Source organism: Micropterus dolomieu, linkage group LG01 (assembly GCF_021292245.1).
Source record: "Micropterus dolomieu isolate WLL.071019.BEF.003 ecotype Adirondacks linkage group LG01, ASM2129224v1, whole genome shotgun sequence".
Taxonomy (NCBI): domain Eukaryota; kingdom Metazoa; phylum Chordata; class Actinopteri; order Centrarchiformes; family Centrarchidae; genus Micropterus; species Micropterus dolomieu.
The window spans coordinates 31724412-31741288 of NC_060150.1; the positions used below are offsets into that span (position 1 = coordinate 31724412).

Here is a 16877-nt window from a genome sequence, read left to right on the forward strand (position 1 = left end):
CAAACACATCTGACAGAGCAAATAAAACAGACAAATGAAACAAGACAGATATGTCTGGTTTCCAGGCTAGCTCTTCTGCATACCTCAGATGTAACGAGTGGTTATTTGAGTTACTGTTGTCTTTCTATCCGCTGTCTTTCTAACCAGTCTGGCCATTCTCCCCTGACCTTTGAAATCAACATGGCATTTTCGCCCAGAGAACTGCTGCTCACTGGATATTTTCTCTGTTTCGGACCATTCTCTGTAAACCCTGGAGATGGTTGTTCGTGGAAATCCTAGAAGATCAGCAATTTCTGAAATACTCAAACCACCCCATCACCAACAACTTAACAAGCAGCTGAAGGGATGTACCTAATAAAGTGGCCCTTGAGTGTATATGTGTGGGTGTTTATGTGCAAGACCAGTGCAAGTGAATTTACACTGATGCACAAATACTGCAATATAGGGAGGGATGCCTCTGGCTGGGCTGGGGGACCGTTGGCCTGGTTCTCCCGTGTTATCGCTCCCTGGCGGCAGGGAGCTTCCCGGTACGGCTTTCTGCTGTTCTTCCTTGGGGCGAAGCCTCCCCCGGGACGTGCGGTCTGGGGTCCTTTGCGCTTTGGGGGGTCGCAGGGTGCCCTGGCTTCTCGGGGTGGGGGTCTCTGCGCGGGTTGATCCGATTGCGGTTTGGTGGGCTGCGGTGGGATTGTAGGGCGATTGTCGATGCATCTTGATGCATTATGCTTTTTCTCTGGGCAGGGTCTCTGAATGGCTGCTGGGCGTTTAGTTTGTGCATTGGAGTCCGGGGGAGAAAAAAAAAAAATAAAGAAAGAGAATTTGTAAGCAGATGATAGCAAGGTAGAGAAGGAAGAGAGCCACATGTTTAATTGTGGCTTTTTGTGGAGCTTTTTCGTTCACCGTGGCTCTGTCTACAGCAGAACTGCAGAAGTGTTGGGTTGTAGCTGCGTCACCATTATATTTCTTTGATCCTTTTTGATATAGTCATAACATTCACAAAATCTTTTCCTGGTGCATTGATGCTCAGTGTAGCAGCCTCCAACTCATTGCTTTACTTAACTACTGCACAGTATATTCTTTATTTCAGTGGTTCTCAAACTTTTTCACATCAGTGATCCCTGAACTGACACTTATTAGACCACGGACCCCAATTTGATAAGATTTTGTCCCAAGGTCTGATTGCATTTTTGCTTTTAGATGTTTTATTACAGAAAGTGTATCAAACCTATGACCAAAATAGTTGTGGATGGAATTATAGTGGAAATCAACTATCCCCCTTTTTGCTTAGGACCCCCTGAAACCCTCTCAAGGACCCCAGGGGATCCCCAGACCCCTCTTTGAGAACCACTGCTTTATTTACTCACTACTAAACTGCCTGCTGTGCACATACATGTTATATGTATTTCCCTTATAGGGTTCCTGGGTCGCTGCATGATCTGCAACGCAAACTGTAAGGTCTTTAAACACCACAAACCAGTTCTTACATCTAGTGTGTTAACGTACAAGCAAATCTCAGTGTGTTTGACTAGTTTGTTACAATTAACTTTTGCATCTGTAGCTCAGTCATGAGTCAGCTTTAAAACTTTTATTCTGTGTGTTCAATAATCTACCAAAAATGAAACTTTTATTCTAACATTTCATAATGTGTGCAGTAGAGCTTTTAATCTCTAGTTCAATAACATGTCACAACAGTCTTGCTGCAGTAAGCCTTGTTAGATGAGTATAAATATTAGACAGCCCCTATCTGTGTGGACTGCAATAATACAGGGCACACCCAGTGTCAGGCCACCCGTCCCTGGTGAATTATGCATGGAGGTATTCTGTCATTATCTGTGCTGTTGCATAACGGCAATAGCCAACCTATCATAATAACTCTAATAGCTTGGTGATTTAGACACACACAGCAGATGTTCCTGAGCTGAAATAGTGCAACCAGCAGGTGCTGCTCACAGTGGAAACACACATTTTATGCATGTGTATACACAAGTAGATGCATGAATGTTTGTTCAAGCATGCTTGCAGACACACACATACGCACCTGAGACAATTGCATGTCAATTCCATCTAACAGGGGGCTTTCCAAAACATGTATGTCAAATGTTTAGATGCTGTGAACATGAATGAAAAATGACCCCCTTTTGAAAGAAACTAAGAAGTCCTCTGTGGAGGACACTCACTGAATGAGCAGTCGTCTTGCAGAATGTACAGTGTTCATCCAATCTTTGGTTGATATGAGTCAGGATTTCCATTATCTTCTTGGCAATGTTTTAAAAAACGAACAGACATACATGCCTGAAGATGCAGTGATATAGCATTGAGGGGTGTGTGACTGCATCTTTATTGTTTATGCTGCCCTTTTTATTGTTTTCCCCCCTATAGACATAAATAAACATGTGTGTTTGTATGTGCAGCATTCATGTGCAAGTGTGTGTAAGATGAGACTAAGACCGCATGAGAACAGACTAGTTCTGTTATGGGTGTATTTCTTCCATTCACACTAGTCTACAGTTAAAGACTTGGGAATAGTAGAACACACGCACCACACACACACACACACACAGGCATAAATGATTATATACATATTGACATTTAAACATGAAATACTAACACAGACCTACACAAACTTAAAGTACATGCAGACACACAAACAGATGCCTCTTAGGCTAAACATCTGCATGTGAGCGTGTAGGACATAAATGGAGTGGAGTGGGAGCGTATAGTTGAAATATCTCTATTGGACTTTTCAATACCATGGTGCATTGTTTTGTTTTTTTATTGCTTTTGAAGCTATTGGGGTTTTTGTTGCAGCTGTCAGTAGTCAAGCATTAGAAGTCATTTCAGTGAACACTTTGACTAGACAATTCTCTTCCAGCCCGACTGTTGAACTGTCATTCAGTTGTCATATCCACACAAGTTTGTCCTCAGCCTTGTTGTGAGCACAAAGACTGCTTTCAGAATAGAGTATGAGAAAGCTCACACACACCAAATGTGTGCTCGCGCACACACACACACACATGGACACACACACACACACACACACACACACACACACACACACACACATAGACATATACATATAGAGAAAGTTGACATACCATACATGCATCCACGAAAACAAAAACACATTCTGCTTTTCAGCCTCAATGTTTTGTCATATTTTTGTGTTAGTCTGAGTCTTGTGTGTGATGTACTTTTGTGTTGATTTCATTCTTTTCTTTCACATTGTCATTTCGCCCACTCCCAGCACAAAGGCAATTTCAAATTTCTCTATCTCTCACACACACACACACAGACACGCACTCCCCACCCCCACGTCCTGTGCAGAGCGTAAAAGCCCACTCCTCTGCCTTGATTGACAGATGGTGTCATGCTGTCTTGTTGACGATGATGAAGTACAACACTGTTGTTATGACAACCACCAGTGGGTAGCTATGTATCCATACAACAGACAGATCTACAAAAAAGACTGTGTGTTGGCACAATTTTTCCTAACATTACTTTGCATTTGTCTCCCTGGAAAGAATCAGCTATGTCACATGGAAGCTCAGTAAGTCAGAGAAGATGAGAAGATGATTATAGCCAGTCAGTGCTCCTCGGTGCTTACATATGAAAGATCTATGAAATGGAATTTAGAGAACATTTATGGGAAGCTATTTTATATATTTTTTTGTTTTTTATTAATACTGCCTGCACTATATTACGTGCTGCACTGAAACTGTGTAACTCAAGTTCTTGTGTGAACCTGTGATAAATGAGAGGGGAATGCGATGCCAATATATTGAGTACCAAGGTTATTTTCTTTTCAGCATGGATAAATCATTTTTGCCAATCAAAGCACAAACTGTTATGCTTTTTTCATTCACTTCACAAAAAACTGTAATGCTGGTATGTTGAATAATTATTCATCCCATGTGCAGTTCCCATATGTCTGCATGCTTTAAAAGTCCTTTAAAAGTGACATGTCTCCTCAAATTTAGTTGTTAAACATGAGTATATCAGCAGAATTTCAAACACTTTTCAAATTTCAATTTGTCAATATACTAATAGATGAAGGATGTAATGATTTGGCTCTTGTCTTGTCCACAAATACTTAGTTTGTAATCTATAAATCACCATCTATTGAAAAGAAATGGAATTGAACAATTGCATAGCTGTTTAAGGAATCTACAAATAAAGGCTCTCTGGGTACTCTCTGGTATGTTTATACCTGTCCTGTGTAAGAGAATGCAGTTTTTAGCTGTATTCATCTAAATGCAACAGGGGGAAAGTGCACTAGTTTATTGGTGCTGTTCTTCACTACACATGTAACATTTACCAATGAAGGAAGCACATCAACACTTCATTCGTGCTAACAAGCCTTCCTTGATCTGAAAAGACATATTTAAAGGGGGAGATACAATCACTGGACCTCATTCCCAACTAATTAGTAGGTTTATAGCTTAATGAAAAGGGCCTATTAAATAGACTGGACTGCTGGGTAATGACCATTTCCCCCTTGTTTGGCTTGAATAGTTCTCTGTCATTCAGGTTTATTTCAACCCCGATGAACTGCAGTCACTCTGACAATTGACATTTTACAATGGTTGGAAAACAGGTTGGTGCATTTAGCAGGGGGATCACCCCTTCACTGAAGAACTGTGGTTCAAGCTGCCATGACCGCAGCAATCCATCCTGCTTGTTCAGCTCTCCTTGAACAAGACAGTGAATCACCTCTCAGCTCCCAGCTGTGCTACAGCGCAGTCTGACCTCGTTGCACTCATAGATGAATGAAGGAGGAGATCGTGTAGATCAACAATCACTGTTTCAGCTCCTTCTTCTCTGACTTCTTACTTATTCTTCATGTTCATATTGACAGCCTCTCCAACCTTAAAACCACTAGGCTATGTGTGAAAATTTGACTGTGAAAGTGAAAACTGGGGCAATCTCTGTGTTGCTTTTCCATTTCTCTTCCCTTCAGACTGCTGCCAAGATAGCGCATGTTTTCCCCCATTGCCAGTTTGTGCATTATCGATAGGTACCTAGGAACCTTTTGCAAGCACTGGTTTCTCGTTTATGCCTGTTGTCGCTAATTTGCCTATATCATACCTGAATGTATATCTATTCTATGTTCTATTGAGAAATATCTCCACAAACAAGAAGGCTCTCCACTTACTTAAGCATCAGCTTGAAAGCAAACAAAAACCCAAATATATAATTTTGTTATATAATTGTAAATGCATTCAGGGTTAAATTAGAATGTTGTTGCAGGCCCATTGTCAGTTTCTGTCAAAAGGATCACAGTTCTTTCATACCTATCTTATCCTTGGGAATTGCTGGAAATTTAAATTAATTGACATTACTTGTTCACCAATAAAAGTTTTCAGAAAGCCAGGATGTGTTTAGGGCAACTTCTTGCTGAGGTATTGAGTCATTAGTAAACGTCAGACAGGGCTTTATGGTCTATTAGGCTCCTGTTTAAACGCTGGTAATAATAAAATAGCCCTGGACTGCACGCCAAGCCTGCCTTTTAATCCTCTTTCCCAACTCAACAGGATAGCAATTATCAAAGATGTAAAGCACTTTCACAATTTTTGTTTTTTATCTGCGTATCTGTGTTGTTGCATATGTATGGAAGTGTTTGTGCACATACTTTATGTAAGTGTGTGTGCGTGTGTGCGTGTGTGTGTGCAGAACTTGCAGCTGAACGCCTTACCTGTAGAATGTGTGTGGAGCGTAAATACACATCCACACTGACAGCCTTATCAGGACAGGCAAGTGTTCTTAAGTGCTACTATCTGTGAAGGGAGGCAGCTGGAGGATTTGAGCAGAACCTTGTGTGGCAGTGAATAACTCTTTTAGGGGAATGCTCTCCACGCCGAGGACTAATGACTTATGAAGGGTGTGGCTGCTGGGATTCCTGTCTGGATGGCTACATATTCCTTGAACACATTAACAACATGTTTAACTGTTTTTATATATATATATTTGTCGCTTTTATACACATTTGTAGCAAAATATCTCCAGTACAAAATTTGTACTGCACTTTACACAGTTTTAAGTGGAAATGCACATGCATGTATGTACAAACAAACACATTATTACTCTCTACTGTATCTTACTTTTCTGTGAATTGAATTCAGTTTGTGAATGCTAAAAAGAGTGTGGGGGTATGCGTGCTTGTGGATTTCATTGGGAACGGTAGAGGACGCTGTCTATTGATTTAAGCTGTTTGGCGGTATAGAGTGGAGTAGTGAATTTAAATTTCTCTTTAGCACAGGCTCACTGTTAAGAGAGTCACTGCCTCGCCAGCGTTGTGGCAGTGCAGGCGAGTGTGTGCAAAGTTGTGGAATAATGCTCTGTATATTAAATCTTATTCTCCTGTCTATCAACTCTCTTGGGTGTCTCGTGCAAAGTTTTCTCTCTCACATATCTCTGTTTCTATCTATAATCAAGAACACTTTAACACAGTGTCACAATGGTTACTGTTGTTACCCTGTTGTATTTCCTGTAGGCATATGAAATCACAGTTCTTCCACCACCTGGTTATCATTCCCCTTTGTGGGTGTCTTTGTTGGTGTGTTTGTGTTTGTGCCTAATGCCAGTGAAAATGTGGCCAAAGACTAGACGTGTTTCCAAATCCAGAGTCTATCTGACAAATGAAGTATTTTCTGCAGCATTCTGAATTTCTCAGTTGTAGTAATACTGTCCCAGAATCTGCGTGCAAAACCTAACATCTTAAATCACATGTAGAGCAAGGTGGTTTGATGCTACTGACACATTTTGGCACTTTTTATTACTCATATAACAAGAATCAGAAGCATAGTTCTGAATGCAAACTGGAATCAAACGGTACCATGCCCTTTCTATAGAGGTATTTATAGAGGAACCATGACTGACCCATGGTAGGGAACTTGCTGTCCCACAGCAGAAAAGCACTGATCAGCCTTACGAGTATTTATTATAACCTTTTTTGTCATGGAAAGATTTGCTGAGCGTAATCCTAATTCATATTCAGACAGACACATCCACAAAAAGAAGAAACATAGTGCAGCCACATTTTTAATATTCACCACTGAGAAGCAGCTGGGGATTAATTGTCTTATTTTAATTTTCCCTGTTTGTCTAAGCATTTGAACCAATTACCTTTTGGTCACAACTATGCATATCTATCCTTCAGCTATTGCAGCTCCAACAATGGCTGTGTATCATCAGCCTAGTAAACTTCAAACTCCTAAAGTCTTTACATTTTTGATTCCAGTTTACTCATACTTAAATCAGTCAAAGTTAGTCCCAGATGGAGAGTAACTGTTAAGTTTAAACAGTGTACATTTGAATGTAGTCGCTTCATAACAAACAGGAAAATGCAACATGGACACATCAGTAAGTGTGGCCATTGAGCTGTTAGCTTTATTACACAAATTCTACAATGACTTATTTCAACAAAGTATTCCAAAATCACTGAAATAAAAGGAAACATGCAGAGTGCTAATAAAGTAATACAGTTCATGTGGGTGTCCAGCTGAATAGATTAAATTGTAAATGTGCATGTAAAAATTATTAGTCTTTAAAACAGTTACAGTATTCTAAAAAAGCAAAAGTACTATATAACCATTTGCTTAATTCAAGTGGATTTACCCATTGAGCCTTTTCTCCCACATTGCTGTAATTTGACGATTAGGTGATTAAATTTTTGCTTTGGTAATTCATAACTGATCTGACCTTCACTGCATTCATACTCTTCCCTTAGTTCTGCACTAATGCATCACAGTGATTAGCAGTTACATAATAATTACTTTCAACCAAAACAAAATGCAGGAGAAGCTGCATCTAGAGGGCAAAATAAGCAGAAATCTTGCAGATGCAGTCAAAAATGTGACACAAAGAAAACTACTGACTAGAGTCTAAACCTTAATATTGAGTGTTTGATAGGATAGATAACAAAGTAGAAAGCTGCAGTCTTTCTTTTTATTTACATCTCAAACCACATATGGAATCACTTTGTGACCTCATTTTGGTTGATAAAGGTCATTAGATCGGTGCATTAGGTCTTTGAATGGTGCACCCAAAATGCCAGTTCAATAATATGCAGCAGAGAGAAAGAAAACACACAGGGCAAACATTCCCAACTGTCTTATGTCACAGCCTTACAGTTCACATTTACTGTAATCTTCATACTAAACAGTTGCTGTTAATGTGTAAAATAAATGAAAAATGTGTAGCCCTCAGATTGCCTTCAAAAGCAATGCGCCCTGTTACTCTTTGGGCTCTGTAATGGTTTCAGTAAGCTTTACTAATTAAATTGATACATTTAGGTTACAGATGGTCATGGTTTGGTTTGAACCACATTTACACATTTACACCAGAAGAGAGATGTCAGCAGCTCGTAAGCATTACTGAAGCGTCCATCCATTCAACCCACACCAATTCCGACCTCTGGTATGGTCGTCACGATTCAGAACCAGCTGTCCTGTCAAAGGCACAGGTCCTGAGGTTCTGCAAAGACAGTAGTAAAGTATAACAGGCTGGCTGATGTTAGAAATTCATTAAACAAAAACTATTAGTTTTAAGTAAAAGTAACAAACTAATAAATAACAAGTGTTCTTTTTTTGTTCTTTATTCAAGATGTCTAAATGGCTAGGTTGTTTACCGTAACCATATTGCCACATAGCGATGATTGTCTTTTCCTTTTTATCCTCTCCCATTGCCTGGCTCTATTGCTATTATGGAATTATCCATTGCATGCTTTACAAGACACTGTTGGTCCAGAAATAGGCTACTGTGTTTAAAATCAGAACTTTCAACCAGTGAAATCAATCTATGAAAGCTATGTCCATCTATACATCTATTGAAGACCATTGCCGTCCCAGCCAACCAGACAAACACAGACAGATAAACACATGTAAATGTATTCACTCATTCTCATATACCACAACAGACTCATACAAACAAGAAGGCACTCAAGCACTTTAGACACACATTGTACAATGACGCCAAGGGTGCGCATGCACACACACTGACAGACATGCAATTAGAAAGTTGGGCTTGTGGAATACCAAACAGTCTAAATGGGACAAACGCAGACACAAGCCCACTAACCCAGACAGCCAGTTTAATGGTGTAGATGAAGTCAGATGAAAGAGTCTATATGTATCAGTTAGTCTGTCCTTGTCTGCATTGATCACTCAGCAGGCGGCTCAATACTCGTCTCTAACTTTCTCTTTCTGCCTGTCTGTTTCCTTCTACCTCGCTTTGTCTTTTTCTCTATGTTCAACCCCCCATCAATCACAGATCAATTGACAGTCATCAAAAGAATGGAAAAGAAGTCTTGTTTGCGTGTGTCTGTGTATACATGAATACGTGCGTGTCCACGTATAGTTGTGCATGTATCTACAAATTTATAGATTTAAGAATAAAAGGACTGATACTTGAGCACACTAGACCTCATTCTGTAAAATGTTTTCAGTTTTGTACAGTACAATTTTGTAAATGGCTGACTTGTTTGTTGTTTAATAATTGAGCAGAATAATACAGAAGAAATTTAGGCATTTGGCAGTTGCTTTAAGTACTTTATATATTTTACAAATAATAAAATACAGGCATTGAACACTGTGAATGTCTCATTTTGGAATGACACTCTCCATTCAGTGCAAATGAACAATGAGTTCAAGGTGGTGACTGAATATCTGCTGTTCATATGAATATTAAAGTGACTTATTCATGTGTCCTTTATTTATCCTCTGTTTAATATATTTTATATTTCCTCATATTTCGTAAAGCGCTTTGGAAGTTCTAATCTACCTTTCATTTCAAAACACTGTTGCTATTCTGCAACTTCCTTGTGTGTTATTGTTGTTTTCTTTTTACTATTCTTATTATTAACTATATCTTTCTTTTGCAGTTCCACAGATGAGCAATTTCGCTGGAATGCTCAAGGTAAGGTTCACCACTGCTGTTTGTACACACACACACACACACCTGTACTGCTCAGCCATGCATGTAATGGTATTGTTGTATGAACTGACTCCTCAAACTTTGTCATTGCTGCTTTTGAAGGTTTTTTAAACTCAAAACACTTTAGGGTTCTATGTTTGCAACACATCTTGAGTTGAAGGATTAGTTTTTTTGCGCTGACACCAACAAGGCCTGTTCTGCCTGGTGTTTGATTGACATACTTGGAAAATTGTGTGTCAAGGGACATTTGGAATTTATACCTGCAGCCCAGTAATGTATGGGCACCCACCCACATACCTGATGGATTAAAACATGACTGCAAACACACACAGATGCACACACTCTCATGCAGGGTCATAGTCACACACTCAAAAACACAGAATGTCTCAGTGGTGCCAGACCAAGGCCACTGTTGGTTTTGTCGATCAATGTTAATCTGCATGTGTAAAGACCACTGCCTGTTTTTCTTAATCATCTCTTACACACTGATTCCCAAATGTACTTACAGACACACTTCAGATATAATCGACTACCACTTTTTCAACAACTTCATTTCCAGTCAGGCATCTCCCAGGGCAGACTTGTCAGGGTCCTTTCCAGCATATAATCAAAATGTCCTACAGCTCAGAACCAAGTCGTAATGTGTAGGGTTTTACGGACTGTGAGAGGAGACGATCGAGGTAACAGCCAGGAAAGATCTCATTCCTCACTCTGCCTCCTTCCCTCGCTCCCTTTCCCTTTCTTCTCTCCTCGTCTTTGTCTTTCTGTGTCTCTCATCCTCTTTTCTCCTTCACAGCAGATGGACAAAAGGATATTGAGGATGAGTTGACCACAGGTTTGGAGTTGGTGGATTCCTGCATTCGTTCCCTCCAGGAATCAGGAATACTTGACAGTGGAGAACGTAAGTGTACTTATTTGCATCGTTGTGCGTGTGGAACTTTGAGTAGGGCAAGGAGGATAATAATAATAAAAAGTGTCTATTTAAATTCCAATTATTTCAGTCCATTTCATAGTTTTGACTTGAGTCAGACAAAAGTAGAACTGCCACCTACACAAAACACAGTTTCAGTTTATGATCATAAACTGAGCATGCAAACCTAATTTCATTTGCGTATCTAATTGTTATGTTTATTGACATATGGTGTTGAAGGATTTCATTTGTAGACAGGAAATTTGTTGTTTTCAGAACTTTGTTAACACTTGATAGATCAAAATCAAGGTCTGCTTAAGTCTAGCAGGCACTTCTGCAAGTGTAAACAAACCTGTTACTGCTTCAAAAAGAATATCAATTTAATTTATATTACACAGTCATGCACAGTCACTCCTTAAAAAGACTAGGGAGAAGAATATCCAGGCAATCTTAATAATCTGTGGTTAGTTTAAATAACAAAGGATTATGGTGTGTATTCTTTGGTAATTATTTTGAAAATGTACTCTTAATGGTCCCTTAGGTCATTAGAAATCTGGCCTAAGTGCAGCAATTTTGTCTCACTTAGATTTCATTTCTACTTACAATAAGCAATTTGAGTCGAGGGAGAATGTTATTCCTGATTAGACAATAAATATATGGTTAGTAAGGTTATTTTATAATGTGAATATATTCTTTATACACAAAGTTATAGAAAAGTATTGTCTCTCTGGACAGGAATTCAGCTGTAGTTTGGCACTGAAATGTTGGCGTTGTTGATTAATAAATGCAGCTGACTCTTTAAGGCCTTCATAACTACAAAAGTTCTTCTATGAGCAGATAGAAATGTCATTGCCCTTTTGATGTGGAGAGAGGCAGATAACATCCAGGCAGACAACACATAAATAGACAAACACACAATCCTGCAGGCCTTGTATTCTGATAAATGAATTCTAACTGATTGAGAAGCGGCCTGTGTACGAGGCCCTGCTAAATGTGCTTGGCATTTTCTTTGCAGGTCATTGGTTTTGGATCACTACATTCCCATTTCACTTATTGTCTGCTGACCTTTTTTATAGTTGATATTGCTGTAATGGATGGCATTTTACGAACTCACACTGTACATGGTACTCAAGTGCATTTCTACGTGAAGAGTTTACTTACTAACCCATATTATACCATAAGTTTAATGGGCTGGCCAGTGTGGAGCATCTATGTAATACGTGTGCATGCACATGCGAACACATAGGTACTGAATTGCACATGCATCTGCTTATACAGTGCGTACAGTTGTGTATGTAGGATAGCACAAAAAGATGGGCAGGATAGAAGTTAGAGAGCTGGTTTGGAAATCAGGTCAGCTGAGTCAGTGAACTCTTTTAAGTCCCTTCTTAAAACATACTTTTATAGGAGAGCCTTTCCCGATCTTATTTGACTTTATTTTATCCCTTTTATTTTGTTGTATTTTACTAATTTTATGTTTATCTTAAACGTGTATTTTAGTCTTTTGAATGTTTTCATGCTTTTATCTTGTATTGTTTTTGTATTATTGTCTCTTGGGTATTATTGTCTTTACACTTGTTAAAGCACTTTGTAACTTGTTTTTGAAAAGTGCTCTACAAATAAAGATTATTATTATTATTATTATTATTATTATTTACATCACAATTGCTGTTGCTGGTCTCCTTTGATAAGAAACAGTTGCATGTTAAAGCACATGTAGAACAGTGGGGAGACATGTCAGATAATTTGATTCTTATCTTGTTTGTAGGAAATTCCTGAGTCCCCTTCACTACTGCTTTATCCAAATAGAGTCCAAATAGATGCCACTCTCATTGTGAGCACTGTTATTGTGGGTGCTCCATACCCAGCGTTATTTTCCCCATTTTGCAAATGGGCTTCTACCAAAAGCATCACAATGTGTGGGTGCAGATAAATTCAGCATATATTTGTGTGTGTGTGTGTGTGTGTGTGTGTGTGTGTGTGTGTGTGTGTGTGTATGTGTGTCTGTTTTCCTGCAAATAGCTTAGCGCTAAATACATAGAATAGTGACATGTTGCTGTCTTCAGTGAAAGGTGGCACCAAACAGTAAGGCTTTTTGCTTTCAGCTGATACTGCAGTTGCTAAGGTGTCACAACAGAGCCACACAAACATTTGTGTTTGTTTGTGTTCAGAAAAACTAAATAAAACCAACAAAAAAAAGTTAATGTCATGAAATTAAACTTACTTCTAAAAGCTGGGCTTTGGTTTATTGTGCTATCTTAAAACCAACCTTTTTAAAAAGGTATTACCCTCATGTGTTTGTGTGAGATGTGTGTGTGGAGACATGTCATAGAGTTGACTGAGCTGCTGAAAAATTCATATTTTCCATGTGAGAACAGAGACTCTATGAAACTGAATAGAGACATGAAAGGCGTTTTTCATTTCAACCTCTCACTCAGTACACATAATCATACACAATAACAGTATACACACACAGAGCACATGTAAACCTATCATGCATACACAAACACATTACACACACTCTTAAATGCACTTACTATTTTTCTGTCAACCACCCTAATAACTTTCCTATCTGACCATCCAGCACAAACATACTTTATGTCACACGTATGAACGCTGAAACAAACATATACTGTTTTTATCACACAGGACACTCAATGTAACAAACACCAAGGCTTAGTGATGATGAGTTTGGGAGCTCCCACTCAGTCTGCGTAACACTGAGTGCTGTTTAATAATTCATAAAAAGTAAGGGATGAATCGAGATGAGAAAAGACAAGTCTTTTGTGAAGGCAAGAAGCAGAGGATTGATCTTGGTTCACAGCGCACAGACTCACAGGGAGAAAGAAGTTCTGTGGGAAGAGAGAAAGCAAAGGAGAGAGACAGTGAGAGCAAGCAAATAGATATGGGAGAATAATAATAAGGGGCCTTTGTTATTTTGGGTGAAAAAAGAAACCAACATGCCAGTGAGCTCCGGGGAAGACACTTATTGTAGACGTTATAAGGACATATTCACAATATTTAGAAATTTAAAATTGGCAAAGTAAGATAAAAAAAAGAGAGAGCTGTCCTAGTTTTGGCTTCCTCTCACAACGTGACTTGAACTTTGTATACAGGAGGGAGAGAGAGTAAAATTAGCAATTTAATGAAGTATTTATAGACTGACAAGTGAACAGTCCTAACTGTTCTTCAGGAACACCTACATATATAAACACACATACAGATAACGTATATAACCACTCTCACAAACTCCTCTGACTGTTGAGTGGATGGTAAAACTGCCCTTTGGTTCACCTCATCCCTCCACACACAGTTTAGAAGATAGTTCATCTTAAAAACTGCTTTATGATGTTCATTTCCCCTATCAATATAAGCTTTATGTGTGCAGCATGGGAATGGGAGAGAGAGGATTATTATTTGATGCCACAGCAGTGACTGTGTCAGGTGGTAGGGATGATGCTGCTTCTAAACTGCGGGTTGAGGTTGTCATGTGTGTGTGTGTGCATGCACACGCACGTTGTTAGAGCCATACGCATTGTTGACTAGTGTAGATTTGGTCCATATAGTCCTCTATGTTAACAACAACAACAAGGTGAATTGAGTGTACGCCAGCTGTTGGGGTATGTGAAGACTCCAATATCCTGCAAAGCATACTAAACAACAACAGAAATAAAGCAATGTTTAATGATTCATTCCAAACCAGAACATCCTTATATCTTACACAAGGGGTCAAGTGAAGCCTTGCTCTAGTCAATGAAGTAAAGTAAAAAGTAACATGTTTAGGGAGGTAACAAATCAAGTTATTAGGTGTTCCATCTATTACAACTTTCTTCTTTTCAGCCCTCCTCCTCCCATCCTCTTCATCTCCCTGCTCCTCCTCCTCCTCCCATTCTCTCTGTTCCTCTGTTTCTCTTTCCCTCTGCTAATAAATTATGTATGCCATCTCCAACTCACGGAGTGCTGCACTGCTGCACTATCTGCTCTAAATTGCTGCTCTCTCTCTCTTCCCCATTTCACTCTTCGCCTCTCTATCTTTCCCCTTCACACCCCCTCTCTTTCTCACTCTTAATCTCTCTCTCCTCACTCTCTCACACTCTCCTTATATGCACACACACACACACACACACATACATCCAAACACAAACTCAAATCAATCCCCACCGCCCACCCAACCATACACCACTCCTGTCTCTATCTGTAGGACCGGCTCTTCTTTCCCAGAGTTCCTTGCAGCTCAACTCCACCCCGGAGGCTTCGCTCCAGTACTCTGCCAGCTACCATAGCAACCAGACCCTCGCCCTTAGCGACAGCATCTCCGCAGCAACTCCTCAGCGCAGCGGGCAGGTTGGAGGAGCCGTTCACAGCTACAACCAGGTAGGAAATACTGCTGCACAGAGACGATAATGAGGATGAGGAAAAGTGTTGATGATGATAAAAAAGATAGACGAAAATTCTAACGCCAGCCGTAAATGTAAACTTGTGTGTGTGTTATCTGAAAACTTGTATAATAGATTTTTGACTGAATGTAACTCACCTAAAGTGAGTTGTCCATAGTTAACAACGGCCTTGTACTTTTGCTCATTGACGGCATGCAGACCTTTGAGGACCAGAGTAGTTTCGAGATATACCGTATGCTGATTTTCAGACGCCTTGTTCCTCCGATTTTCTTTAGCAGACTGAGGGAACATCGCCTTTCTTCTTCCTGTACCCCATTTCTTCATGCGCTATTGTGCATAGCGCTTCCCCAGCCACATGTAACTCTGACTCTCAGTGCTCTCATCGAATATGAATTTGTTTAACATCACAGCTGAGGCTAGTTGATCAGTCTAAGTACATATTTATACAGAATCCCATTTTATTTTCCGTGCTGAAGTGGTTTAGTCCAGTGACTACAACTGGGTTTTCAAGCAATCCTTTGCATTTTTCTGTATTTGTGAGGAGGTGAGATACAGGGTCAGACAAATTCCTTAAAGCTGTTTAGAAGGAGACAGGTAATCAGATGTTCATAGACCACAAAGAGGAGTTGATTAAATGCACACAGGGAAATCTCATAGAGTGTCTTGTTTATAAGGACTTGAGAAATAAAGCTAGAGACAAAGTCCCATATTAATCATAGCAGTTTGATGATGATTCACCAGCCTACAGGAGCCAATTATTTTCATTATTATTGTCCTTCTCATATCAGTGGTAACACACACACACACACGCACTTTCTCAGCAGACACCCAGCCTACTAAATCAGTAGTATATTTCAAGTGTTCCATTTGTGAAAGATTGATTGAAAGTAGGAGATAATATTTTAGGTCTATAACTATAAACCAAACACGTATTTAATGAGGGTCACAGCTCTTTGAGAATATATTTTATGCATTGTTGCAAATACCTCCACATGTTTTCAGTAAGGTTTCCATATGTAAAATGAATGGGTGTTTGTCTTGTGTTGTGTTACTTTCTCATTTGTTGTGTGTGTGTGTGTGTGTGTGTGTGCAAATATGTATTTTTATGTGAGTTTGTTTGCTCATGTATGTGTGTATTCAGAAAGAGAAAGCTGAAGGATGTGATATCTGTCTTTCTAAAGACATTCATTCTTTTCCCTTATAGTTGCACCAAAGCTGGTTTCAGAGAAAACTCTCATTACTTCCCTTAATAAATAAGAAATACAGGGGCAAAGACAGAAACATAGAAAAACAGATAGACAGGCATAGAGATGGATGGACAGATAAGGCAAAAGGAGTTTTTATTCTGTCTGTATTCTGAATTCTATAATATTTCTTGTCCTCTGTTTTCCTTGTATTGCAGTATTCCTGTCCTCTTTTCCTTTCTCCCTTCTTCCTTCCCTGTCCTCTCTGCTCACCATCTCTGTCTATTTGAGCATGAGTGTGCATCCTTCTCTCTGATGTTTTTGGCTTGTCAGTGTAATGGGGCCAGTGTTGTCAGCAGGGCTTGTTGCTCATGAATAGCTTTATGCAAGCCAGCGCTGCTAGATAGGCAGGTGCAACTTGCATGCATGTGCATTACATGCATGTTTTTGTTGGTGCTT

The 16877-nt window shown here is 39.4% G+C and overlaps 1 protein-coding gene across 1 annotated transcript in view; it reads left to right on the top strand.

Annotated features, from left to right (window-relative positions):
* The window catches only part of ctnnd2a (catenin (cadherin-associated protein), delta 2a), a 280580-nt gene that overhangs the window by 131882 nt on the left and 131821 nt on the right, over nucleotides 1-16877 (top strand). Inside the window, exons 4-6 of the mRNA XM_046065452.1 lie at nucleotides 9875-9909; nucleotides 10724-10828; nucleotides 15039-15211. Coding sequence (XP_045921408.1) covers nucleotides 9875-9909; nucleotides 10724-10828; nucleotides 15039-15211 — 313 coding nt within the window. The remainder of the gene's footprint in view (nucleotides 1-9874; nucleotides 9910-10723; nucleotides 10829-15038; nucleotides 15212-16877) is intronic.